At 42.9% G+C, this 26,314-nt stretch overlaps 1 protein-coding gene and 1 long non-coding RNA gene across 2 annotated transcripts in view; one reads left to right on the forward strand and one right to left on the reverse strand.

Moving 5' to 3' along the window:
- LOC122211995 overlaps positions 1-26,314 on the reverse strand; it is a 500,798-nt gene that overhangs the window by 97,677 nt on the left and 376,807 nt on the right. Inside the window, exons 10-11 of the mRNA XM_042925590.1 lie at positions 24,981-25,021; positions 24,379-24,475 (exon numbers count right to left, since the gene is read on the reverse strand). Of these exons, the coding sequence (XP_042781524.1) occupies positions 24,379-24,475; positions 24,981-25,021 (138 nt within the window). The remainder of the gene's footprint in view (positions 1-24,378; positions 24,476-24,980; positions 25,022-26,314) is intronic.
- On the forward strand, positions 79-12,371 carry LOC122211997. The gene is made up of 4 exons (XR_006198925.1): positions 79-298; positions 3,453-3,685; positions 7,794-7,849; positions 12,186-12,371. It is a non-coding gene; the product is annotated as an uncharacterized LOC122211997 (long non-coding RNA).

The raw sequence follows: 26,314 nt of genomic DNA on the forward strand, positions 1-26,314 counted from the left end.
GCAATTATCTTCACCTGCCTTTTAAAAAGGCACTTGACAAGGAAATTCATCGTTAAGGAGGAAGAAACGGTCACTCCGTATTCGCACTCTCGTATTCTCGCGAGACGATTGCAAACCAAAGTGGTGCCTCGAAGGAGCTTCGTTCCAGGTAGCGGCCTCAGTGCAATTCCATGCACATTTATGGAGCTCATTCTCTGCGTGGGACACTGTGATAGAGACTCTCAGAGCCTCAAGGATAAATGAGTCCTAGGCCTCATCTTTCAGGTGGAAACACTGTAGTGGGGACTAAGATATGTACGTAAGTAACAAGGCTTCCTGGAGTCTCTGTTGTTTAATAGCTATCTACAGTAAGATCACATGAAATTTCATTGCAATGACCGTGAACACCTATGTTACCATCCATCTTATTTAATATAGGTTTAGCCACAGATAAAAAAGTAAAAGGTCACACATATCATTGCAGCACTAACCACCCTGCTGTAGCATGTCATGTCATATTAGAAGTATTTTTGAATACAAGGTTTGAAACATCAGGGGCTATGAATAATGGAGAACTATGAACACTTTCCTTTGTCACGTAAGGGTACTCCAATGGTGTTTTAGGTCTAAGAGTTTCCTATCTAGAACTCTTAAAGTTTCAGCCTCTCAGAGGGACTTTTGGATCAGCACACGTTTGTGGAATGCCTACTCTGTGCTGGCCATTTAGCTGGATCCAAGGGAACAGGGACCGAGATAATTAAGAGACATTTCCTGCCTTTAAGGAGTCATCAGCCTGTGAGGTGTACAAAAACAGATAATTTCAATACCTGATGTTGGGGGCTTAGGCAGAGAATCACATGGCACACGATACCGGCAGTCGACCCAGGACATGGATAGCCCAGCAGAAGGTTTGAAAGGCTTCTGGAAGAAATAACTGCTCTTCTAGGCCTTGAAGGTTAGTATTAGGCGAAGAAAAATGTGAAGGGAAGTTCAGGTAGAGGGAAAAGAAAAGGCACGGAGAATAGAAGTGTGTGGTGTTGGGGGAAATCCTTAGGTTTTCCGAGTTAAGCACAATTCAGAAGATGGTGGATGTTGTTGGACAGGCAGATAGGTCAGGACTAAGAAGGCCTTGGGCACCACGTTAGGTGGTTTAGGCCTCATCATAAAAAGGGGCCCTGAAAGCCCCCATGACTTTCAGGGTGTCGGGAATGGGGTTACATGGAGCAAGGCAGAGGTGGGAAAGTGGGGAGCCTGGTTCAGGAGGCCACAACCAAGAGGTCATGAAGGCCTGTGATAAGGGTGTGGAAATAAAGAGGACGGGAAGGGTAAAATTTCAGAGTTGGAAATTGATTGGATGTGAATACCGAAGAAGAAAGAATTTAAAATAACTCTGAATTTTGGAGCTTGTATGCCTACATGCATGTTGGTATCACAGGCACTGGAAATAACAGATAAAAGGTTAGGAGCAGGGGAAGAAAAGTCCAGTTTGTGATATGTGTTGAATTTAAGGTGCCTATGGGACGAGTGGGGGAGATGTCAGATGAGATAGTGAATGCATAAGTCTGAAGTCCAGAGGAGCGGCTAGGGCTGGAAATACAAGCAGAGACTGTCTTCTGCTTCTCCTTAGATCAGAGCTTGGGAAGTAGTCAGCAAGGAAGTCAATAACACATGTTTAAGGCTGAGCGCTTGGGGTTCCTAGGGGAGAGCTGTTTGCTATGGGAAAGAGGAATAAAGAAAATCTTTTAAGATTGTCTATGCCTTAAATTCTGCATTACAGAAAAATACTTTAGACCAAGAGAGGAGTTGGCTGTTAATCCCAGCCTGAAAGCATTTTTTTTTTTTTTGCTACCTATTTTTGGTGTCACTCAGTTTATTTTTAGTCACCACTGGAATTAACTCTGGAGAATCTTCTCTTGGAGTTTATCCAGGAGAAGGTGACCTGGATAGTGAAGTATATGGAAATCCTTTCATATGAGAATTGATTTAAATATCCAGGAGAAACACACAGACCTCCCCCCACCCCATAGCCCCACCCCCCCACCAAACACACACACACACACACACACACACACACACACACACACACACAGATAGCTGCATGACGATAAAGACTTCCTCCAAGTATTTGAAGGGCCATTAAATAGAAGAACACAGGCTTATGAAACACATCTCCAACAAATCAATGAGTGGAAGCTATATGCAGGTAGAGTGCACATTTACTCAGTAAATAATTATTAAAGACCCATGTTTAGTAGGCAGCATTCTAGGTACAGATACAGGGATCGAATGAGGGACAAAATGAAGTCCCTGTTCTCCTGAAGCTCACATTCTAATAATGGGGAGACAGATAATCAACAAGATAAATGACTTCAGATAATGATTAGTACCCTGAGGAAAGGAGTGCAGTGTAAAAAGGTAGCACATGATCAAGAGGAAGGGCACATGGTGGGGGAGGAGCTCACTGGATTGGATGTTGGGGAAGACCTTCCAAGGAGGTGATATTTTCAAATCACAAAGATGATAAGCAACCAGTCTTAGGAAGAGCCTTCTGGGAAGGGTGAAAATCAAGTGCAAAAGCCGTAACTCAGGATTGAGCATGGGCTATTGAGGACAAGAAAGCAGGCCAGTGTGGCTGAAGGAAAGTGAATGGGGTATCAGATGAAGTCAGAGAAGTGACCAGAGGAAGCTCATTCAAAGCCTCTTCAGATTTTATTCCAAGTGTGATGGGAGACTTCTGTGTACGTTTTGGATAGGATTTGTTCAGGCGTAAAATTATATAAATTGTTCTTTAAAAGATCCCCCTGTCTGTTGGGCAGAGGATGGAATATAGGGGGGTTAATCCTGTAGTAGAAGTTCAGGTGCCACAGAATGGCAGCTTGGAGCTGTATGGCAATGCTGTAGATAGGGAGAAATGGATGGATTCCAGAAACATTTTATAAATAGAAATGGCAGGAGCTACTGATGAAGTGGATGTTGAGTAGGGAAGCAGAGAGGAAAAGGGAGCATTAAAAATGACGCTTGGGTTTTTGACTTAACTCTTCAGTTGGCTGGTGCTGTCATTTATCAAGTTGGGGAAAGACCGGGAGGAGCAGTTTGTGGACAATAGAGGGGATCATGAGTCGTGTTTTGGATATATTATGTTGACATTCCAACTTGAATCGCAAGTGGATAAATCATACAGGGATAACTAAATGAGCCTGGAGCTCAGGAAAGAGGTCATGGCTGGAGAAACAAAGATCTGGAATCATTAACACATAGGTGGGACGTGAGTCATGGGACTAGGGATAGAAAGAAAGAAGAGACCTCAAAACTGAGCCTTGGAAGATTTTGATATTCAGAGACCAATTAAGAGGTAGGGCTAAAAGACAGAATAAAAACAAGGAGAAGGTGGAATAATAAAAATCAAAAGAATAAAATATTTAAAGAGAAAGTCACTACATTTAGGAAAATTACATAAAATTGTTTTCTCCTAGCATGGACGGAATCTCCCCATCCCCTGTGAAGATCTTACTATTCCATCTCTCTCCTCTACTGGATGATGAAAACTGAACCTCACCAGCAGGCAAAGAGGATCCAGGCAAAGAGGACACTGAAGAAGGGAGAGATGTTTACTGGTTGTTCAAGTCTGGGCTTCTGGAAGTCTTGTTAAAGATTTTACTGTGCTCGTGGAGACTTCTTTCCTTAATGCGGGGTGTCCCATTCTCAGGTCTTCAGGAATGTTTTTCTTGCTTATTGCAGGACTCCTCCAGTTAGATTCTGACTTGATGTCAGTCTTCATAACCAGCAATTGGCCCTCTACTGATGACCTCACTTCTCATGTGCTGTCACCTGTTGTTATGACCGTGGTACTTCCCGATTAGAGACCAACTCAGACCCACATCCATGTGCCTTGCATAACCAGAACCTTAAACTTTTGTCAGCACCACAGACCTTTCTAGGTTCCAGCACTTACTTGCATATGGTCTGGGACAACTCACAGCACTAGAACCTGGTTATGATAGTCATGAGTGGCCACACTTAGGTGGAATGAACCATGTAGAAAGGGCCCTACTCTAAGGAAGATACGGGCCACACATGGAACTGTGATATGAATGGCCTTTGCGGACCCTCCCAAAACCCAAGATTCTGTGGTATTTTCAGATACAACGTAAAGTCACAAATCCTGGGTTCCTTCTTAGGGAATCACTTTGAAAGCAAACATTTAATGAAGTACAATTACATTTATCTTGCTCTAGCATATGACTATTCTCAATCTGAAATTCTGTTTTTATATTTCTCTCATATGTTTTGTTTTGGGTTGAGGAAGCTCTTATTTTGCTGACAGGATATTTTGCTTGAGGCTAGCATATTGCTACTCAGGCATAATTCCAAATGACAAGATTAGACACTAGAGAGTTCATGTCCTTCTGGTCAAAGTTGACCTGCTATTATTTTCTTGCACATAGTAGGCACTCAGTAAATATTTAATGAATTGAACGGAAGCCTTTTGAAAAGTGGTTTCCTTGCTAGAGCAAATGGCTTGTGTTGGTGTTCATTACCGGGATCTGACACAGGATGGGGAAGGCAGTTTTGTGAAGCACATTTTCTGTTTCTTCCCTCATTTATCCTCCTGTTAATGTTAAGATGACAGGTTGATGCCTTTCTATTTGTACCAAGAGTTTTGACAAGAAATTATAAATTACAGACTTAGGAAATCTCAAAATATTTCTGTAGTTATCTAGTAAATGGCATTAGCTTAGTATGTACGAATGTGAGGTGGGGGCATGTTACACTGCCATGTCCCCTATCCCCATCTCATGGCCACACTCTGTAGTGTAGGCTTGTGATGCCCAGGGTAGGGGAAGAATTGTAGCTAAGGTCTATCACAGAATTCATAACTGGTATTCTCCATTTCCATGTTGATTGGCCAACAGAGGGTTTCCAAAACATTAAGAAGCCATGCATTCCCTAGGCCCCATTCCTCTCTACAGTACTTCTCCTTCCCTGTGTCGTTCATTTTTGCTAGCTGCTAGGTTTGTAGATGCTTTTCAATGCACAGACCTGGTCAAAAACATGAAAGAACAGGAAATATGACAGTGCTTACAAACTGTCATACACAGGTTTTATTTGGACTGCAACAGTACCAAACATCACAAAGTTTTAAGATAAAAACAAATGTAAACTATAAGCAGTTTACTGAACAAGCTGAAATGAGAAAAGGGCAGGCAGAAAGCAACTTTATTCTCTCTCCCCACTGCCCCTTCATACTCCCTCTGTGGAACTGTTCTTCCTCACTGCTGGACATTTGCTGGTCATATCTTCCATTTTCTTCATCACTTCCAGGCATTCGTGAAATATCTGGCTCGTAGAATGTTTGGGAAGTCCAGTCCAGTCCTATCTCAAAGCTTCAATTTCTCATCCAATTTACGTGCCCCCACTGCTCCACCCCACCTGTCAGCTAGAGACTCATTCAGGCCCCGATGCCTGGAATGAAGGGAGATGAAATGGTTTCTTCACTCTTTGTCCACTTCTGCTCTTGCTTTTCTCCTTCACCTCTTTCCCACTCTCTAGGCCTGTTTCTGATCCTCTCGAGCTTGGCTCAGGAGATGAGCAGTCAGAGACAGTGCCACATCTTGCTTTGCTGGTGTGTTCGTATCACAGCATGTGGGCCTTTTGTGTATCAGAAGCCCCAATGTGAGGAGTTGCTTTTGTGGGCCCTTCACATATCTCCCCATGTGCAGGTCTCTGACATGGGAATATCCCCTCTTCTCCCCTGGACTCGGACCCATCAACACAGACTTTCTCTCGGGGTGCCCCCTCTCTCCAGACTCTCCTATTGGGAAAGTTCCTTTTAATAAGTTCTCATATTACCTATTTTTTGTGGGTCCACATATGGCCCGTAGGAAAAAAATTTTTTTGAACCTGGTGACTTTGGAAATGCAGGCCATTACCAGTGAAGCCCTCTTTGCTCTGCTGCTCCCACCACTGCACACAGCCCTTTATCTACAGGCTTTTCAAGAGAAGTCAGTAGGTCCCTGAGTGTCTCAATCTCGAGGGGACACATATCAAGCTTCCCAAGCGGTTACATGAAGCCTTTCCTGCATTGGTGTGAGGTGGAGGGAAAGCACCCCTGTGCTCTCTCATGTCTTGGGGACACACCAGGAGACAGCCATGACCAGCTTCTCCTATGCTGCCTGGAGTTGGCTGATAGAATAGTGGGACAGAAACAGGTTTGGGTTCACGTCTTCCCAAGTCCTGCATAAATGATGCTGAGCCTCATTTGAGAATGCAGGAATACTTGCCCATCTATTATTCCTCAGCTTGTGGGTCTGAGCAATGAAACAGGAAAAGGAAGTATTATTTACACCCGGAGCTCCATAAAATAAAAACTCCCCTCTTCCCAAAAGCCAATCAATCTCTGCTTTTACTTTGGACCCCATTCCCTTTTGACTTTTAAAGGCAGTCTACCTCTCTTTTCTGCACAATCTCTCTCTCTCGACTGGAGTGGTGCCAGCAGCATCAAATGCATCCTATAATCTCCCATCTTTACAAAATGCTAGTAAGTTCTCCTTTGACTCCACCTACTTCTCAGGTTACTGCAACACTTTTCTGTTCCTCTTCACAAACTTCCTAAAAGGTTTTCTACACAAGCTGTCTCGACTCTCTGCATCTCCAATTTACTCTTCACCCAACATCTGACTTCCACCTCCATTACTACTCAGCTGAAACTGCTATTGTCAGAGTTAACAACCTGCATGTTGCCAAATGCAATCTGCACTCTTCTCTCCTCATCTTTCTAAGTGTTTCACCAGCATTCAACCTAACAAACTTCCTACTAGAAACACTTCCCTCTTTTGTCCCCAGGATATCACACTATCCTGGATCTGCTTATATTTGCCTGTGTCAAATTTCCTCCTAAGCCTCTCATCTTCTATTGACTGAGATTGTTAGACTTCCTGGGACCTTCTGGGATGTATTCTCTTCGTTCCTGGATGAAGTTCTCCATTTCCACTGCTCTAAATACCATCTATATTCCCCATGGACACAAAATCGCTATCTCCAGTCCAGTCCCCTCTACTCTGGTCTTGCATATTCAACTGATGTGCTGCAGCCTTCTTGCACTTAATATGCTCAAATCAGGAGTCAGTTTCCTTCTCAAAGCTGTTTCTCCCAATCTTCCCCCATCTTTTCAGAAAAGGACAATGCCCTTCCCCGCCACTGCAAATGCCATAAAATCTGGGAAATATTCTTCTTTCTCCTCCTCCCCCCATAATGCAATAAAATCACATATTTATTGGAGATTTGTCATGTCTCGCATTCCATCCTTCTCCAGTTCCTACTGATTCCACCTCCAAAATGTTTCCAGTGTGCCTACATCTTTCCCTTTTCCCAGCCACTGCCATCATGTCTAGTTCAACCATCACAAATGCCTTCTAATTGACGTTCTTACTTTCCATTTTCCCCTGGTGGCTCAGTCTCTACCTTTCTTTTCAACGTCAAATGTGGTTCCCATCTCTCACAGCTCTGAGCTATGTAGGTCTTTTAGTCCTAGGAACTAGCTGACCTCTTTCTTGCCTCAGGGTCTTTGCACTTGCCATCCTCTTTACACGTCCTGTTCATTTTCATCCTTCAGGCTTCAGCATAAGGTCACCTCTTCAGAGATGCTTCCTCGAACCAGCTTCTGTATGTTTCCTCTATCTTGGTACTCTAGTGTTTTTTTCTTTGTATCTCTCATAATAATTGTAATTATTTTCTTGCTGTTTAATGTTTATGACTCTGATAGTTTATGACTCTAAATTCTACAAGGGCAGAAACTCTCTCTGGCTTTCTCACAGTTGCATCCTCACCTACCACAGGATTTGATGGACAGAAGGCAGGCAAGAAAGATGAGGTACGTGAGTGAATGGATGCATATAAGTATATCTCACAAAGAAACATCTCGCTCCCTAACTGCCTTTCCAACTGCAATGTCCTGAAGACAGGACATCACAACATGGGAGAAACAGAAATATGTGAGAATATTGGAACCATTCATTCATTCCACAAATATTTAAGGGATACTCATTTACTATGTGCCTAGCACTGTTGTCTTCACTGGGGACACGGTATCTAACAAGATTCAAGTCTTCACCCTCATATAGCTTTTGTTCTCATTGGGGAAATGGATCACAATATATTTAACAAATAAAGATATGTCATGATGCCATTCCACAAGATATATGTTAAGAAGAAAAGTAGAGCAGGCAATAGGATAGAAAATGGCAGGATTAGGGCCATTTAAAAAAATTTTTTTTAACGTTTATTTATTTTGGGACAGAGAGAGACAGAGCATGAACAGGGGAGGGGCAGAGAGAGAGGGAGACACAGAATCGGAAGCAGGCTCCAGGCTCTGAGCCATCAGCCCAGAGCCCGACACGAGGCTCGAACTCACGAACCGCGAGATCGTGACCTGAGCCGAAGTCAGACGCTCAACCGACTGAGCCACCCAGGCGCCCCAGGATTAGGGCCATTTTAGAGCACATGGTTGGCAAGGAAGTTCTCTCTGGCCAAGTGACATATGACCAGAGAGGTGCAGGGAGAATATTTCTGGTGAGGGAGCAGCAAGTGTAAAGGCCCGGAGACAGGAATGAGTTTGAGAGGTTGGAGAGAAGAAGAACAAATACTGTAGCAGTGGGGTGAGACAAGAATGGGAAGATGAGGTTGGAGAGGTGGTCAGGGGATCGATCACAGGGGTGTTAGAAGACATTGCAACAGGTTGAAATTTCATTCTAACTCAAATAGGAAGCTTTGTAGGGGTGAAACCAGGAGAGTAATGTGATCTCACTGACATTGTAGACAGACACTCTGGCAGCTCTGTGGGAACTGACCAGAGGTAACTATGGACATAGGAAGGCCTATTAGGAGGCCACTGTAGTAGTAGAGATGAGAGATGAACTATGGACATAGAGAAAAGTGCACAAGTTGATATCCTTTGAAGACAGGATCAAAACAACCTATGGGTGGATAGGCTGGGGGTGTGAGGCAAAGTCCAGGCAAGGTGCTAAATTCAGGCCTGAGTGACTGGGTGAATGTAGGTGCTGTTTACCGTGAAGGCAAAGCCTGGGCAGACACATTTTGGGGGATGGTGAACAAAGAGCTCTATTTTGGCCATGTTATGTTTGAATTGTATTGAAAATTGACATAAGCCAGTTTGATAATGCACAACTCTTAGGTTCATTGTGGTATACAACTACAGCCACAGAAAAAGTTGAAATGGGTGAATTAGTTACTGCCCCCACAACCTCATTACCAAGTTATAATGAAAGCAAGTCTCAGATCAGATTTCACTACATATGCAGACATAATGTCATTAACAAGTAGGCACAAAGCAATTTATACACCTGCTCTGTAAGCCTGATGTAGTCCCAACACACTGGCCTTCCAGTGCTCCAATCACTGCACGGCATGAGAAGTCTATTCAGCAGAAGATCATATTCCAAGGCGGTGTCAGACATCCAGAAATTCTTTGTTCTAATGACTAGAAACAGAACTGTTTAAGAATCAAGTTTCAGGTACTATCCCTAAATGTACAGCCCATTAGCCTTGCCAGATTCTTATACCCTGTTTTTATGTGGGTAGGGAATGTCCCTAAAATATTTTAGCCAATTCCCATATCTTGATTACCTCTAATTTGACCTATGAAAGCCCATTTCTAACATCCATTATGCTGATTAACAAGCCACTAATTTCACAAATGAAAACTCATTTTTGACTTCAGCATGCTAATTAGCAAAATGTCTGGTGTTGATCAGAGTTAAAGATAGCTGAAGTGCTTGTAGTGGCTGCCTCTGGAGAATGGCCTTTATGCAATGAAGCCAGCTGTAGTGCAAATTCCTGATTAGAGCAACTATCTGTGGCTTGAAGTAACTAACACACGCTTTTGGAGAACACTCTCTCTGTTACAGTTGACAGACAATATCACAGGTTGTCTACAAGGAGGGATCTTATAAGTGGCTGAATAAACCAGTTCAATGCCCAGAACTGAAGGAGTGCATTTGTGAATCCCTGGCATACGAATGGTATTTAAAGTCATGAAACTAGATGAACTCGCTCAGGGAGCGAGTAGATATGAGAAGGAAAGAGGTCCAAGGTTGAGATCTGGGAGACTCCCAACCTTTAGGGACCACTTAAAAGAAGAGGATTTCGCCAAGGATATCAAGAAATGGCCAGTGATGTGGGCAGGTGATCAGAAAGGTTTACTGACCTAAAAGTTAAGTGGAAAAAAAAAAGAGTTTCAGAAAGGAGGAACGGCCAAATGTGTCCAAGGTTTCAAGGGGCAAAGTAATGAGGACTGAAGACTGACCATTGGTCATTGCAATGTTGATAGGAGCAGCTCCCATACTGTGATGAATGTAAAAACCTGAGTAGGATGGGTTAAAGAGAGACTGTGAGGCAAGAAAGCAGAGAGAGAGTTTGGGCAGCTTTTTGGAGTTGCTTTCCTCTAGAGGGAAAAGGAGAAATGGAGCAGCAGTGGCAGAACACAAGATGTCTGTGAGGTCTTTGTTCGGGTTGTTGTTTTTACTCTGTGAGATAGGACAGCACGTTTGTATACAGGCAGAAATGCGCCATTACAGAAGGGAAATTCATGAAGGAGAGTGCCCCCTCCTGATGCTATGCCATAGGTGGGACAGTGTTCCCACCTGTGACTTCTACCGCAGTGAGTAAATTCTCTCCCACCAAGCTAAATTTCCATCTTAGAATAGAGTTGTAGGAGTTGATTAGTCATTTATTGAGGTGGAAACATTTTTTTCCAGAAGATTTATAATTCTAAAATAATAGACCACCAAGGAAGACACACTCCAGGTTTTATACTGCTAGACCATGGCCAGGAGTGGACGAGAGACTTCTCCCGTTAGCTGTTGTCAGTGGGAAATGTTCTAATTGCCTCGATACCCAAGTCCCAGTGGGAAATGTTCTAATTGCCTCGATACCCAAGTCCCAGACCCCTCCTGACCACCTGTTATATGAATGAGCCTCAGCCCCTGGTAAATTCAGAAATCTGCCAGCGTCACAGTGAAACTGAAGGGAAGAAACATCCGACCATGAACCAGAGAGGAACACTATGCCCCACTGGGTGGGTGCTGAAACTCTCTTCCTGAGATGAGGAGTCTCAGGTTATTAACTGGGAAGCCTCCGTGCAAAGGGTAAACACTTGCAGACCAAGATACGTCCTGGAGCAGGGGAGCTGAATGCAACTGGGATCTCTGGCCCTCTGGCTGGGGGTCAGATGTGCACGGCTAGCCTCACTCTCCCATGGTTATTTACTCCGATGTTGCTGTGACCCTGACCAGGGACTTCAGGAGGAAACGTGACAACCCCCACCCCGGAAAGGCCCCCTCTGCCTCCTTTCGCATCCATGTCGAGTTTGCCATAGCTAGGAACTCCTAATCTTTGAATCTTTCACCTGAAACTTTGTAGCTGTCTTCTTCCTGCTAGCCTCTCCACTCCCTACACTTCCATTTATGGAGTTAATTATCCCAAGAGAAACTTTCTCCTGCATTCCCGGCTGTATAACAAAACCTGCCATTTGTTCTCCATTGTCTGGAGACAGGAAGCAAATGCCTTACGAAGGATGCAAAACTCTTCCTAGACTGCCCTCACCTCTTTGAAGCCCTCTTTGGCTCTTTCCACTCCACGTTATCAAGCGTGCCGGGTTCTTGGCACAAGGTCAAAGACATAAGCTGTTTCCTTTCCTGGAAGTGCACTTTGACCTTTCTCTGGCAACCTCTTAATCATCTGTCAACACCAGCCTAAATGTCATTTCCCCCTCAACCCTACTGCTGTGGACCTTTTTGGCTACCCATCCAGCATCCAGTCTCTTCCTCCTTATACCATTTCCCATACCATCAATATTACTCAAAACAAATTTATTTCAGGGAAGGGGTCTTTTTGCAAAAGCCCATCATAAGAATCTCCTTCCTTTATGCGGCACCTGGGTGGCATAGTGGTTAACCATCTGACTCTTGATCTCAGCTTGGGTCTGGATCTCAGGGTTGTGAGTTCAAGCCCCGCACTGGGCTCTGCGCTGGGTGTGAAGCCTACTTAAAAAAAAAAAGAAAAGAAAAAAGAATTTCCTTCCTTTACAGTATCTCAGGTAGATGTTATAGTCCTAGGAATGGGTACACGATCTTAAGGGAAGAGATTTTCTTCCACGGTGTAACCAGAAGTTTTTCTCTTTTTACTTTCAGACACAAACAAGGAAGCTGCTGATCATCACCTTGCAGCCATTAGGGAAGCTCGGGTCAAGTCCAGCCCACAAAAGAGGGCAGAGCTGGGAGAAGAACAGAACAATGGAGCTGGTGCCCTGGCCACGCTGTAACTTTTACCACCATGACTTGGACACTGTGTTTTGTGAGAGAATAAATAAATTCTGAACTGGGTTTGCTGGTACTTGCAGCCGAACACCCTCCTACATGATGCATCCACTCCTAAGTGCACAGACTTTGCATTCTTCAGTGCTCCCCTCCCGTAGGACTTTGTCACAGCACATTCACATCTCTCTCCCCACAGACTGTGACTTCATCAATATCTGTGTATTATCACTGTCTTGAACGAGTCCTAGCACGGTGCACATTGAGATGCAGAAGGCATGAACAAATGAATGAATGGATCCCTTGGCAATCCCAAAAGGCCATCCACTGAATCACAGGTTAAGAAGAAGGTAACAAATAAGAAACAAAGAGAGGAAAGAGTGTTTTCAAAGAGGACAGGGAAATAACTAAAGATATGTCAGTGTTTTGGATTAATTAGTGCTTTTAAATTCAGTTTCCTATCGTGTCCCTATTTGCAAAACGGACAGGAAATTACAGTACAATTATGGCAGGGCATCTACTTAAGAGCTTACACAGAGGACAGATTTTTTTGTAGGTTCAAATCTTGTCTCCAGTACTTACCAGCAATTGACCTTGAGCAACCTCTCAGAGCTTCACTCCATTCTCTATAATATTAAGATAATAATTCCTCACTGAGTTTCTTGAGGCTTAAACAAGGTTAAAATAAAAAGTATAGTATCTGGGCCAGAATAAATACCTAAGATCATCCAGGGAAGTGTGGGAGTTGGGGAAGTTATTATACGTTTGTTTTAATTGAGAATGGTTTCCTTAACAGAGAAGCTCACAATTCCCGTTGTCTTATAGCTAAGATTCTTGGTTTCTGTCTCTACTTGTATCTGAGCTTAGCCCAGATCCAACTGTGGAAATAAAGGCAGGACATCCCTTAGGTGGTGACAGGAGCACTGCAGTTTGCCAGTTAAACAAACAGAGGAAGTAGGAAGAAGCTCAAGTAGGAAGCACAGGACGGAGAGGGCTGTTTGCTGGACCTCTCCTCCAGCTGGGGCAGCTGCTTTCCAAGCCTTGCATTCAGTGGTGGGGGTGCTATCACTCCCATCTTAAGGAAAAGAGCTCCTAGGCTTATGGGCATAAAAACCTCCCCAAAGTCGCATGGTTAGTCAAGGGTAGAGTTTCTAATCTATGCCCATTGGGTTTGAGACTAAGAAGGAGACCAGAAGGCCAGAGAATCAGAGTCTGAGGGTCCTAGCAGGGAGTTGAGGCGAGACAGTGTTTATTTGCATTTTTTTTTCTTTGTCCTGAGAGAGAATGATCTATTAGTAATTTAATTCCTTCCCTGCAGTTGGTGCAACATAATTCTCTGACAATGTGCATTCAGGCCAGTCCACAGGGGGACCAGAAAAAATGAAGTAGGACTCTCAGAAATCATGTTCCTTACATGAAAATAGATCAGGCAGTGGGAGGGGGCGATCTGAAAATAGCCTGAGGGAGTGAGAGACAAAACATGTGAAACAGCGAGAGAGAGGCTGAGACAACTGTGATGTGGGGAAGAAAGGGCACAGTGCAGAGAGGAGCAGAAGAAGGGAAGGGATGGGATGGTTCTTTCCCGGATGCTGCTACACCATCCATTCGTCCCCTCAGGCAAAATCCTTCCTAAAAAGACAGGTTGTTGTAAATTATGCCAATTTAGTTAAAGTACCACCTCCTCAGTAGTCTACCTGCTCTTCCAGGACCATCTGAAGGAAATAAATAAGGAGACACACAGGTAGATAGGTATCATTTCCCCTAGATTTGAAATTAACACACTTATTATATAAAATTTGCAAACTACAGAAAAGCATAATGAACATAATCACCTATCCCACCTCATAGATATAATTATTATTAGCACTTTATATGTTGACTTCAGGCTTTGTGTGTGTGTGTGTGTGTGTGTGTGTGTGTGTGTGTGCCTTGAGAGAAGTCCCTGATGTTGCAAAGTAACAAAAAGAAACTTAAGAATCTCCAAATTACTCAACAGAGATACATGCTGCTGAGCCTCCTGAAGTCTCTGGAACTACCTGTGTTCTAGTTGATATCAGATCCCTATCTTCTCAAAGATTGTGAGCCTTCAATTATGCCCTATCTCTATTCTCTTCTGTATCATGAAATAGATTTTAAAATACTAAACCCACACATTGCTCTATCTACCACCTCATTTTTCATCGCTATCTCTTAAAAGAATTGTCTTTTATAGGTTGGTGCCACTCCCATCTCTAACCCATTACTATTTAAAAATGTTCGCATATATCATTTTATATTTGTCATTCTTATATCGTTTATTAGTTATGTAATTACATTGCTGATTAATTATATAATTGCATATACAATTAACAATTGATTGTTTTGAAATCTTGCTTCATTTTCCATGCCCTCCACAAATTCAGCCCCCAGTGAGTATTACTGGGAGCTCTGCTCTCTGGGTTTGTTCTCCCATTTCTCCAGAAAAGACTACCAAGTTCTTCTCCAGACCTGCTAGAGTTCTGGGAGATAAATGGGGAAAGGAAGCTGGTGCTCTACTTTTCAAAATGCAGGCTTATACTTATTATGCTTGTTTTAGCAATCACCTCCCCACCTCTGCTATTTGTGGCATGAGAGAAATCTGGGATTCTCGCTGCTCTTCGGAGGACCTCCGTGCAGCAATCCATCTCATCTCCAGCCCATCCTCTCAGTCTTGCTATGGTCCTGTGTTTATGGACCTAATTCTTCACCCTCCTTTCGTCCACGCCTTTCGGTGTGTGACTGTTGCTCCTCTCACTAAAGACCCAGAGTCTATTCCCACCCCTCACATTTAGGCTTGGTTACGTGACTTGCTTTGGCCAATACAATGAGATGTGAGTGACCGTGTGCCAACTCTGAGCCTGGTCCCTAAGGGGTCTTGAAATTTTCACCCCATTTTTTGTCCCCGTTTCTCTAACCTCACTATGAGGGCGGCACAGGCGTGCTTGCGCAGTGGCCTTGGGGAGAGGACACGAGGCTTCTGGAGCAGAGACGCTCCAGCTGAGGAGGCCTGGTGGAGCCCAGCCTTGACAACAGCCTCAGCCGACCCACAAACACAGGGGTGGGCCGGATAATCTTCACAGGTGGGAACAACGAAAGACTTCTATGGGCCGCTGAGGTTTGATGACTGTCACACCTTATTATTGTGACTAGAGCTAACCAATGCCCCGCGTCCCTCCAATACTTAAGGTTTTTAGAGAGGGGTTGGGGAGGGTGGGAATATCACCTACTTTCCCTGTCATCTTCTTTTCAAACATTTACTACTTCTCCATCTAATTCATCTGATTTTCATGTTCAACATTTTGTTAGTATCTCTCTTTCATTGTCTTTCACCCTCTCGTTCTCTTTGTCTTTCTTAACTTTACCTGTTTTACTCCTTTACTGTCATTTCAGAGGATAATTCAAGGGTTGGGAAAATAGGAGATAAATACATGTGTCTAATCAGGAGTCCCTCTTTCCTAAAACACTCTGTTTTTGGTATGACAGAGGCAATGCTATAGTTCACTAAACAGTTTTCATTTTTCTCCTGGGTACAGCCCTCCCAGCTGCTTGCCTCTAAGTTCTGGCCAACAGAATGTGAGCAGAAATGATTTATGCCATTTTCATGACTCTCTCATTTCCTTGCTATCTTATATGCAGTATATTGGTAGTAATTATTGTTTACTCTTAGGATTACAGAATATTAAAGTGAATTTTTGGCTATGCTAGGAAAGGAATGAACATTCTCCACACATAGACACATGAGATTTTGTATCTCTCCTTTTTTGGGGAGAGAAAGAATAACCCTTTACTCATGCAATATATAAACACATGTTGTTAGGTGGGTGCACGACACTGATGTTGTTGTTTAGAAGTTAGATATGGAATGGAAGATATGTTTGGACACTGAGAATCCAAAGGGGTGGGCTGTACTGGATGTTATTTATTAAACTTTGTACCTTTGCTGCCATTCTCAGCTCTTCTCTCTAGAAAGCCTAAAATTACATTTTTCAGACTTACTTAAAAGACAGTTTCTAATTAGATTCTGCTAATTAGAGGCACTCCTCTGACTACTCTGACTCCCTCAGGAGGTTGTGAAGTCCAGACTGCACCCTTTACTATTGAGTGGGCAGACCCCACTGAGAGACACTACCTTCTCTTGACGGGTTATTGGCAGTCCAGCCCATCAAGTGACTTATGGGAACCCACATTACTTTGATCTTCTCCCATGTGTTTTGGGATTTCTGGACCCAGAGACCCTGTCGTGTGCTTTCCATGTACATTATGCAGCTTTATTGATCTTGAGTGCAAATGTATGCTTCCAACAATCACAGCACAATGGTGTTAGAGAAGCCTGGATGTGACAGGATGACTCCAATGTCCCTGCCATGATAAGTGACCTCAAGTACGGGACAAACAGTAAGGATACTTCCAGAAGGAGAGGCCCCTCACATATTCAAAATGAAACTGCCTCCAAAGAGAAGTCAATTGGCCATAACTAACCATCTTCCAGTGCCTCCTAAAGTGATATCAGTGAATGAGTGTCACAGCTCTCAGGACTACAATGGTGCAAGTTTCTGACAGTGGGATATAATGCACAGATACCACCTTTGGGAATTAGAAGAGATTGAGAGTATTTCCTGCAGAACTCTAGCAAAAGATCCATGGAAATTGGCTGTAAACCAGGGCTTCCATCAGTCAAGGCTTAGATCTCAGTCACCTGTCCGTATCAGATGGGGCCAACACTGCATCAACCATAAACTGAGGTGGCAGAGTTAGACTAGAGCAAAGGACCGACATTCATACATTATTGAATAAAGCCACTGATTGTGCCAGGTGAAGGGTCAGTGCTTTCTGCCAGACAATTTACAAGTCCCACAGCCCAAGCACTGCAGTCCAATATTTGGCCCTGCTAAATTTCTGGGCCTTGATCTAGAATGTAACAAGCAATGAGGAACTTGAATATCTGCTACAATGCCTGTATCTAAGAGTCTTCCCCCACCCTGCCCCCACCAGGAATGATGCTCTGACAGGTCTAGTGTGGTTGCTGGCTTACTGTCTGCCCTATTTTGCATGGTGCTCAGTATTCAATTCTGGTCTTTCTCTCTCCCCACATTCTCTCTCGTGATGACATCATCAGTTTTCATGGTTTCAAATATCATCTACATGCTGATATTCCTCAGCTATGTGCTGTACTTGTACCTTCAACTTCTCTATCCTCAGCAATTGCATCACCAAACCCTCAGATGGATATCTCCATCTGAATGCCTTGCTAACATCTCAGATTTGACACATCCCAAACTAGAACACTTGATATCTTTTTCTACTGCTAATACCCTTTTATATGCCATTCTTCCACCTGTCACATGGATATCATCATCTCTCACCTGGAACACAGATTCTCTCTTTGCTCCCCCACTACTTCATTCTTACAGCAGACAAAGCGATCTTCCAAAATTTAAACCAGATTTGTATCTTCATAATGACTTCCCACGTAATTATTTAAAAATTCATTAGTCAGTTGGAGAATGTCTTCAATTAACCTCTTAAAAAAGAATTAGTCAGTAGTATATTTACCAGTCCGACATGAGTATGATTTGAAGAACTGTTTGGCTGGATATAAGACTTGCGCTAATAATCTTTCCTCCCATAGCTACCAAAATTCCAGATGTTGCTCCATTGTTTTCTAGCATTTATTGTTGAAGAAATTAAATTGTCACCAGTCTAATAATAATGCCTCTGTAGACAAGCTCCCCATTTGTTTTATTCCTTTTTTCAGAGGTACTCATAGGACTTCTTTCCTTCTTCATAATTCAAAAATTGTGCCCGGCTGTATCTAGGTATTGGTATCGTTTTATTAATTTTACCTGAAAAGTGAGCAGATTTGGTCATCCCAATGTGAGGTCTTTTCTCAAATCAAGAAATATTCCCAATAATATCTTTCCTAATTTTTTTTTTATTTAAAAAAAAATTTTTTTTAACGTTTATTTATTTTTGAGACAGAGAGAGACAGAGCATGAACAGGGGAGGGGCAGAGAGAGGGAGACACAGAATCCGAAACAGGCTCCAGGCCCTGAGCTATCAGCACAGAGCCCGACGCGGGGCTCGAACTCACGGACCGCGAGATCATGACCTGAGCCAAAGTCGGCCACTTAACCGACTGAGCCCCAGGCGCCCCAATATCTTTCCTAATTTATTAATTTATTTCCTAATTTATTAATTCCAATATCTTTCCTAATTTAATCTTGTTCCTATGGTTTGGTTCCAAAAGAAACACTTTTAATTATCTGGTAAAGCTGCTGCCTTCTATCATCTATATTCATCATGTTCTTTCTCATGTTTCCACATTTATAGTGGGGCTTTTATTGCAATAAAAGAGCCAAGGATGAGCAGAGAAGAGGTAGAAGATGGGCGTCTACTCTGAGCAGACCAATTAAGTAAAGGCACCGCCTCGAGAGGAGGACCTAGCCCTGGAGGTGAGCACAAGGTCTCTTTGACTGGACATAACCTCATGTCAAAGAACACAGCTTTGAGAATGGAGGAGGGACTGGATTCCAGCTTCTAGTTATGCCCTGGCACCTGGACGGTACACAAAATGTGTGGACATGTGGCAGCTCTGGTTCCAGGTTCTCCTAGGGTATGAGCTATCATTTCACGATTTAGTTGTCTTTTGTTTGTTTAAAGTAATTTCATCACTTACGACTAAATGACATTGGTAGGTCTGTTCACATGATACAATCATTCCTTCAAATGCTAACAAATAAATAGAGAAAGTGCTGGAGTCAGTGATTGGCTGAGGCAGAACAGGATGTCTGAGAACAGTTTTTGTGGAGACAGCTTTAGGCAGCCCTACTAATGGGCAGAGAACACGTTAAGGAATAACCTGTGAGCTGAGGTTACACATATCCGCCAAAGTACTGGCTATCAAGGCAATGAGTTCCTGAGACACCATCTCACAGTATCTTAGGGATGGGAATGGAGGCCATTTCCTTGGTTACCGGGACCAACTTAATAAGATAGAATACAGTATATTTACATCATCTTGAACACTCAGAAGGGAAAAGACTTAAAAACAGATCTTCCAGTTCACAATGGAGTCCTTTCCTGGTTACCACTTAGACCCAGTCAATCAGTCTAGTCTCTGGGCCTCTGCCTTTCCCCCATATGGAGGGACCACCGTGCAACAATCCCTTTCTGTCAACAACGAAAGGGAGGAGGGGAGGAAGGGAGGAAGGGAGGGGGGGAAACACAGTAAGGTTAAAATATTGATATTAAAGTGAAATTCCTCTTAGAGATAGCTGTATCTTATAAATGGGGGAGGGGGGTTGCCAAACTACTGGAATTAAGCTAAAAACATTAACTCCTAATTAGTTTTTGTATCCCATCCCCTATGCTTATAAAAGTACATAGATAAAAAGTACATAGATAGCATAGATTGGGTTTCCTGAGTGGGAAAATCCACACTGAATGCACCAGCATGAGCTGGGGAATAACTGTGGAAGTGCCCATGCGATACTCCTGAAACCATGCCTCTTCAGGGAAGCTACCCATGCCTGGTCCTCAGAGGCAGGTGATTTGTCCCTTGTGTTCTCAACAGACTACACACGTCTCCAGTAGCACTTTTTACATCTACTGTAATATTTTCTTCCATGTATGTCCTCATTAGTTTATGAATTTTTATCTTTGTATGCACAACATCTGCCCGCTAAAAGAGCGTATTAGTCTTTAAGAAAATTAACCAACAAATGAAAGAAATGAGGGAATGAAAGTAAGCAGGGAGGCAGGCAATATTCTAGTCTGTCCACATAGCACCTGTAAAGAGGTAGCAGAGTTCGTGTCACTGTGCGAGTTGAGATGTGGAATTTGGGGCTGCAGCTGCTCCCTCTGAGCACCATTCTCCCAAGTCCGTTAAAATTAAGAAATGAAAGCATTCTATTCACCTGAAAAGCTGTGACAATTGGCTTTTGCTGCGTAATAAACTACTCCCAATACTAATGGCTTGGTCCACCAGGCTCAAAGATGTTCCACACCCCTACCTTCTGTTTAGATGGTCATAGTCTGGGACAGGTCACGTCACACCCTGTGGCAACCTATACCAGCAAAATTCTGGATCATTCAGAGAAGTTGTATAGCCTCCAAAATAAGTCATGTGACCTGCAGGGATGTACATGTGTATATGAAAGACACAAAGAGATAGTGTGAGAGGGAGAGACAGAGAGAAAGGGGGGGGAAATGTAGAGGGAGAGAGAGAGGAAGAGGGAGAGAAAGAGAGGGAGAGAGGAAAAGAGGGAGAGAGGGAGAAAGGGAGAGGGTGGGGAAAGGGAGAGAGTGGGGGGGGGGAGAGAGAGAGGGAGAGAAGGGGAGAGAGGGAGAGAAGGGGAGAGAGGGAGAGAGGGAGAGAGGGAGAGAGGGAGAGAGGGGGAGAGGGAGAGGGAGAACCTGAAACATTTCCTGCCATAGCAGGGCATATAACCCGAGTACAGATAACCTAAAGTAAAAAATAATTTGCCAGACTGAGTCTGGGAATGATGTCAGGAAAGACAGTTATTCATTGAGACTGCTCTTAGCTTTCAGGTCACTGCACTTACCTGCTGCAACTGTAACTTAGACAAAAAATCTATGCAGATACGTACTAACAATGCACTTGGCAATGCCAATGCCAGTTCACTGGCACCGATGCCACGGTTCACGCTAGGCTGCGGCTTCTGAATGAATCAGCTTTCTTCTCTGGCTGCAAAGAGTCGGCCATTTCTTAACCTATGTGGTAAACTGTTTGGGTAAGTGCTGAACCAGATACCTGCTACCAAAACTTCAAGTCATTTTTACAGTTCTTTAATTTCTGTTTTCAGCACCACTCTGAACTCCAAAATGAGTTCATATGACCTTCTTTTTGCCATGATAAATGGCTGGTCCATCCCCAGAACGTGTCTTTGCTGTCATATTTCTGCTTAGAAACTGCTCTTTTGCTCTCCCCACCCCCACCTACCTCTCCCTTGAGTTCAATCAGCCCATTAGACTCAGGTTGTGCTTTTTCTTTTGACATTTTTACCATCTAAATAAAGACTATTCTGGACACAATGTACTGAACCTTTCAATATAACACTGTGATTGGCAGCATTTTTTATTAGTGCAGAAGCCATGTCCCCGAAGTCGAACTAGCCAGGGGTGAGTCACTACAGTCTAGCTCAAGTCCACAATGCCATCCTGCCCCCTCACATCCCCCACATGTGCAGACAGAGCTGTGCCTAATCTTCACTAGCCAAAGGAGGCAGAGAACTGGCATAATTGTCTAGATCATAAGGACAAAGCACTTCTCTCGTACACAGGCATGTATCTCCAACAGGCTCTCCAATCAAGCACAAGTAAAATAGCATAAAAAATGGGAATGGAATCACGTCCTATCCATTCTAATGATTTGGGAAGAATATCTGGCTTCTCAACGGAGTCTCATTTTAGAAGTGCAGGAGCTAGTCCCCAGAATGCAAACGCTTCTACTTAAAATGTTCTTTTGACTCAACAAGGCAGCATCTGCATATTGGGGGACCTGCTAGCACAAATTTTTTTCGGAAGAGAAGAAGAAATTTGCAAGCAATTGGTGCTCAGAGTCGTCTCACTTCCCAGTGCCTCAGAGGGAATGAGAGCTGTGGCAGAGACAGGCACAGATGCTGCTCCCAGTGCTTCCTCATTTAGAACATTCAAATCACCAGAACACTGAGACGCATTTATTTGCCACTCTGAAATGTTGGGGTTTTTTTAAGCTAAAAATATTTACTCTTTTGTCGGGCCTTAGAAAACCCAGTTTTGAAATCCCCTTCTCTCCCCTCCCCCATTTCTGTAAACATTCACAACAATTTACAAGCGGTCAAGGATGAACAGATCTATGGACTATTTGGTGGAAACCAACACAGTGACAAAGGTTTCAGAATCTTGTTCTGGTGGTCAAGGAACAGAGTTAAAACTAAAACCACCGCCTCCACATCCACAAGGCAAGGAATCGTCACCAGAGAAGCTGCCTCAGAGGCATCAACATACAGCGGAAGGGCTTTTCTTTAATCTCATTTTACTCTGGGGTATGAGCATGGCTAATATCCAAATCAAGACACCTATTTATGCTGTCAAGAAGATAACATCTGCCCATATCAACCTGGAAACTAGAAAGGGTCATGAAATATTGATGAGATTGTAATAATAGAAGGTGACAGTTTGCAGGGTCCAGAAAGCAGAACAATGTAAGAGTGTTTGCGCACCGCTGTCCAAGAGGAAACGACACTGTCAATGTTGCACCCCAGTTGCACCCCATATTCAGTACCTGAAGAGCTATCTTCTAGGGGAAAGCAAGGGCAATGTATTCTCTGCACACATCCTGGGCGATTTCACCCACTCTTATAGTTTTGCTTACAGATACATGCTGGTGACTCTCAAACGGAGATCCAGACCTGCTGGACATTGCCACTTGGATTGCCCATAGACATCTCACAATTTATAAATCTAAAACCCAACTCAGTGCCTTCTCCTTCATCACCAATCCTTGGACTTCCTTCTTTCTTAACTGCCATAATCAATCAATCAAATTCTATTAATTCTTCCTCTGTAATAGAATTCAAACTCCATCTCCAATATGGGTTTCTCCATCACAAATGCTACTACTTGATTCAAGCCTATCTCATGAATTACGTCGACAATCCTCTCTCTCTCTCTCTTTTATCTATCTATCTATCTATCTATCTATCTATCTATCTATCTATCTATCTTGAGACAGAGAGAGTGTGAATGGGGGAGGGGCAGAGAAAGAGGGAGAATCCCAAGCAGGCTCTGTGCTGTTAGCGCAGAGTGGCTCGAACTCAAGAAACCATGAGATCATGACCTGAGCCGAAATCAAGAGTCAGGTGCTTAACCAACTGAGCCACCCAGGCGCCCCTCATCAACACTCTTCTAAATGGTTTCTTTGCCTCCATCAATTCAGTCTTCTTCAAACCTCTTGCTCCACCATCGAAGTGACTTTTAAAACCACAAATATGATGATATCCTTGCCCTGCAATGACTAATTATTGTCTTCGGGCTAACTCCCAGAGGCTTTATAAACTATTCTCCACCCTGCACAACTTATCCCCTCAACCTCATCTTCTCATTCCCCTCTTTGCACTCTATCTTCTACCCTCCTGGACAATTTGCAGTTCCCTGGAGAAGCTACTCCCTCTTTCTTCACTACCTGCCTTAGCCCTTCTCTTCTCTTTTACCAAATTGGATCCTGCTCATTTTTCCAAACTCAGCTCAGGCACACCTGATCTAGAACATCTTCCCACCGCATTATTTAACATTACATATCAACTATTGTAAAGGATCCCTCTGATTAGGCTAGGACGTTGAAGGTAGGTATATCACGTTGTGTGTGACACATAATGACAGCTCAAGAGGAATGTGCTCAAGTAAAGAAATCTGGTCTTTTGTAGAGTATGTGGTATTTCTTGTAAAACTTTTCAAGTCCTTTTTGTTTTTATGAACAACTTTAAATTACTACTCATGTGCCTGTTACCTTGATATTGGGAAGAAATCTACCAGGGAGGGCATAAGAAATCCTAATACTAATAATGCACATTTTTAATTATAAAAAAGAATCTGAGTAATCAAACTCTGTGCTTAATCACTCATCATATATCAATTGTAGGACTATTTCCCCCAAGATGAACTGATGCAGGCGAGGGACTAAAACGTCAAAGGAGAGGTCACGCTCTGTGCCACGGCATACAGCCCCAGGACACAGGCCATGTGACCCTGCCAGGACCTGTGCCCTCTGGCTAACTAGCTTCAGGTGGCTGGTATCATCACAAAGGATGCAACAGTAGAGCAAGCTCTGCCTGACATCAAGCCATGAGGGAAACAGTGGCTAGAAAGCAGAATGAAGCGACAGACTTGCTGTCGGCCTTCACCTCCACGGAAACTGTTCAAAAGTTTACATTTGATTTCCTACTGATACAGATAGGCTCTCAAAGTAAATTCCTTCCATTCCTCTCACAGATATTCAGTCAGTGGGAATCTATGAAAAACAAAGGAACCTATCTATCTTTTCCACACATACCTACTGTTAGGAAATCTTGAGGGTCCTCTTAGTATTCTGCTGGCTCTACCCATGGTAACACAGAAGGGGTAACATTTCTGGATCTGACCCTGGAGATCTGGATAAAGTATCGAAGAAAACCACAAAAATGATAAAAACACTTACTGGCATAAAAAAATAGTATATTCAAATGTAGCAAGTTATCTCCCCTACTAATGCCAAGTCTCGGCCAGGGGCTATGGATCTATACAGACAAGGAACAACAGTTTCCAACTCTCCTTCTTAGGTTAAAAGAGAAACATCCTACCACAAGGATTATTAAATATTAGCTTTTTTCATCTGGAGTGAGAATACAATCACTTATTCTGAAAAGCTATAAAAAGAGAGCCAGTCTACATGCAATGCCAATTGTTGACCTGTCTGAGACAAGGCAATGGATTCTGCGGGCTCTTAGTTTCTCTGCTAGCTGCGTGATTCTATAAATCCTTCTCATTGAAGACTGTCAGATATGCCAAGTGATTTGTGTTTATTTTTCGTCTGAGGGAAAAAAAAAAAGGCTAAAATTACTGGCATGTGGTTCATCTGAAGTCCAAGCTTTTGAGAAAGAGAAGGCCTTTCCTCACCTTCTAAGTGCCCAGTGGCCATCCTGTGGACTTGACTGACACTGCAAATGAGAGCCAGGAATAGAATTATAAGTCAGAAGAACATATCTGCAGTAGCTATGTATCCTAACATTGACTAGAAACCCACTCATGCCATCAGGTAACCTGGGTTGGTGCATGATAATAACAACGTGTTTGTTGCTAAAAATGTAACACTAGGATTTTAATGGAATCAAATACAAAAGACAATGGGAAAAATGAAAGAAAACTGCCCAAATCCATAGAGGGAGGAGGAGAATTCCAGATTCTCCAGCTGTTAGGAGAAAAGAGAGAAGACGAGGTATTTTAGAGAAAGAATTCCATCGTGTAAAAGCATGACTTTTTTCTTCTTTCTTCTTTCTTCTTTTGTTATTTTATTTTTTATTTTTAAATTTGAGTATATTTGGCATACCATGTTACATTATTTCAGGTGCACAACATACTGATTTGACAAGTTTATACATTACGTTATGCTCACACTTTAAAGCTTCATGAGGGAGGCTGTAAAAGGCCAATAAAAAACAAAATTCTTAGTATTAGGAGGAGGAGCTCACTAAATTTTAAGACATATTTATGGATGTTTGACCATGATGACTAGAGTCCTACAAAATGTGAAATCATTAATATATTCTGTACTCAGCATTGTATGTTTAATATTGCATATAGTTATTTGGATACCCTTACATCTGTTCTAATTACTGGCAATGAGGCAAAGTATCACCGGAAAAATATTCTGCTGTTATGATCATATATTACTTTAAAAACATAAATTAGAGGTTAAAATATATGTATCTGATAAATGTATATGAAATATTACACCCAACTGGTAAGGGGAATTTGTTTCAATAAATCCTTGAGTTTGTAATGAATCTCCATTTCAGGACTTTCAAAGTACTTTTTTGACATTATTGGTTAATTGCCACAAAAGCAAAATTTGGAAGGCAAAGGAACATATTCAATTTTTAGGTGAGGAAACAGAGTGTTGACCTGAAATCCCTGGCTTTGCTTCTCCCTCAGTCAGATGGGGGTTTTGAAGAACAATAACTGAGAGGATGAACATTCCATCCCTAGGTAACCTGTTCGGCCACTTTCTCCAATTTCTGCGAACTAAGAACCCAGCCTTAAAGAGCACCAGGGATTTGGAAATCCTGGACAAGTTCTTAATCGGCTCAGAAGGTATGACCTTATTTTAGAGATCTGTGCCAAACCTTAGCCTCTCTTATAGGCTGTGCCCAATCATCACACTGTTCCACAACAGCTAAAAACCTCCAGTCACAGAATGGCTAAATAAACTCTAGGAACGCTTTACTGTGAAA

The sequence above is a fragment of the Panthera leo genome, chromosome F3 (genome assembly GCF_018350215.1).
Source record: "Panthera leo isolate Ple1 chromosome F3, P.leo_Ple1_pat1.1, whole genome shotgun sequence".
In the NCBI taxonomy this organism is placed as follows: Eukaryota; Metazoa; Chordata; class Mammalia; order Carnivora; family Felidae; genus Panthera; species Panthera leo.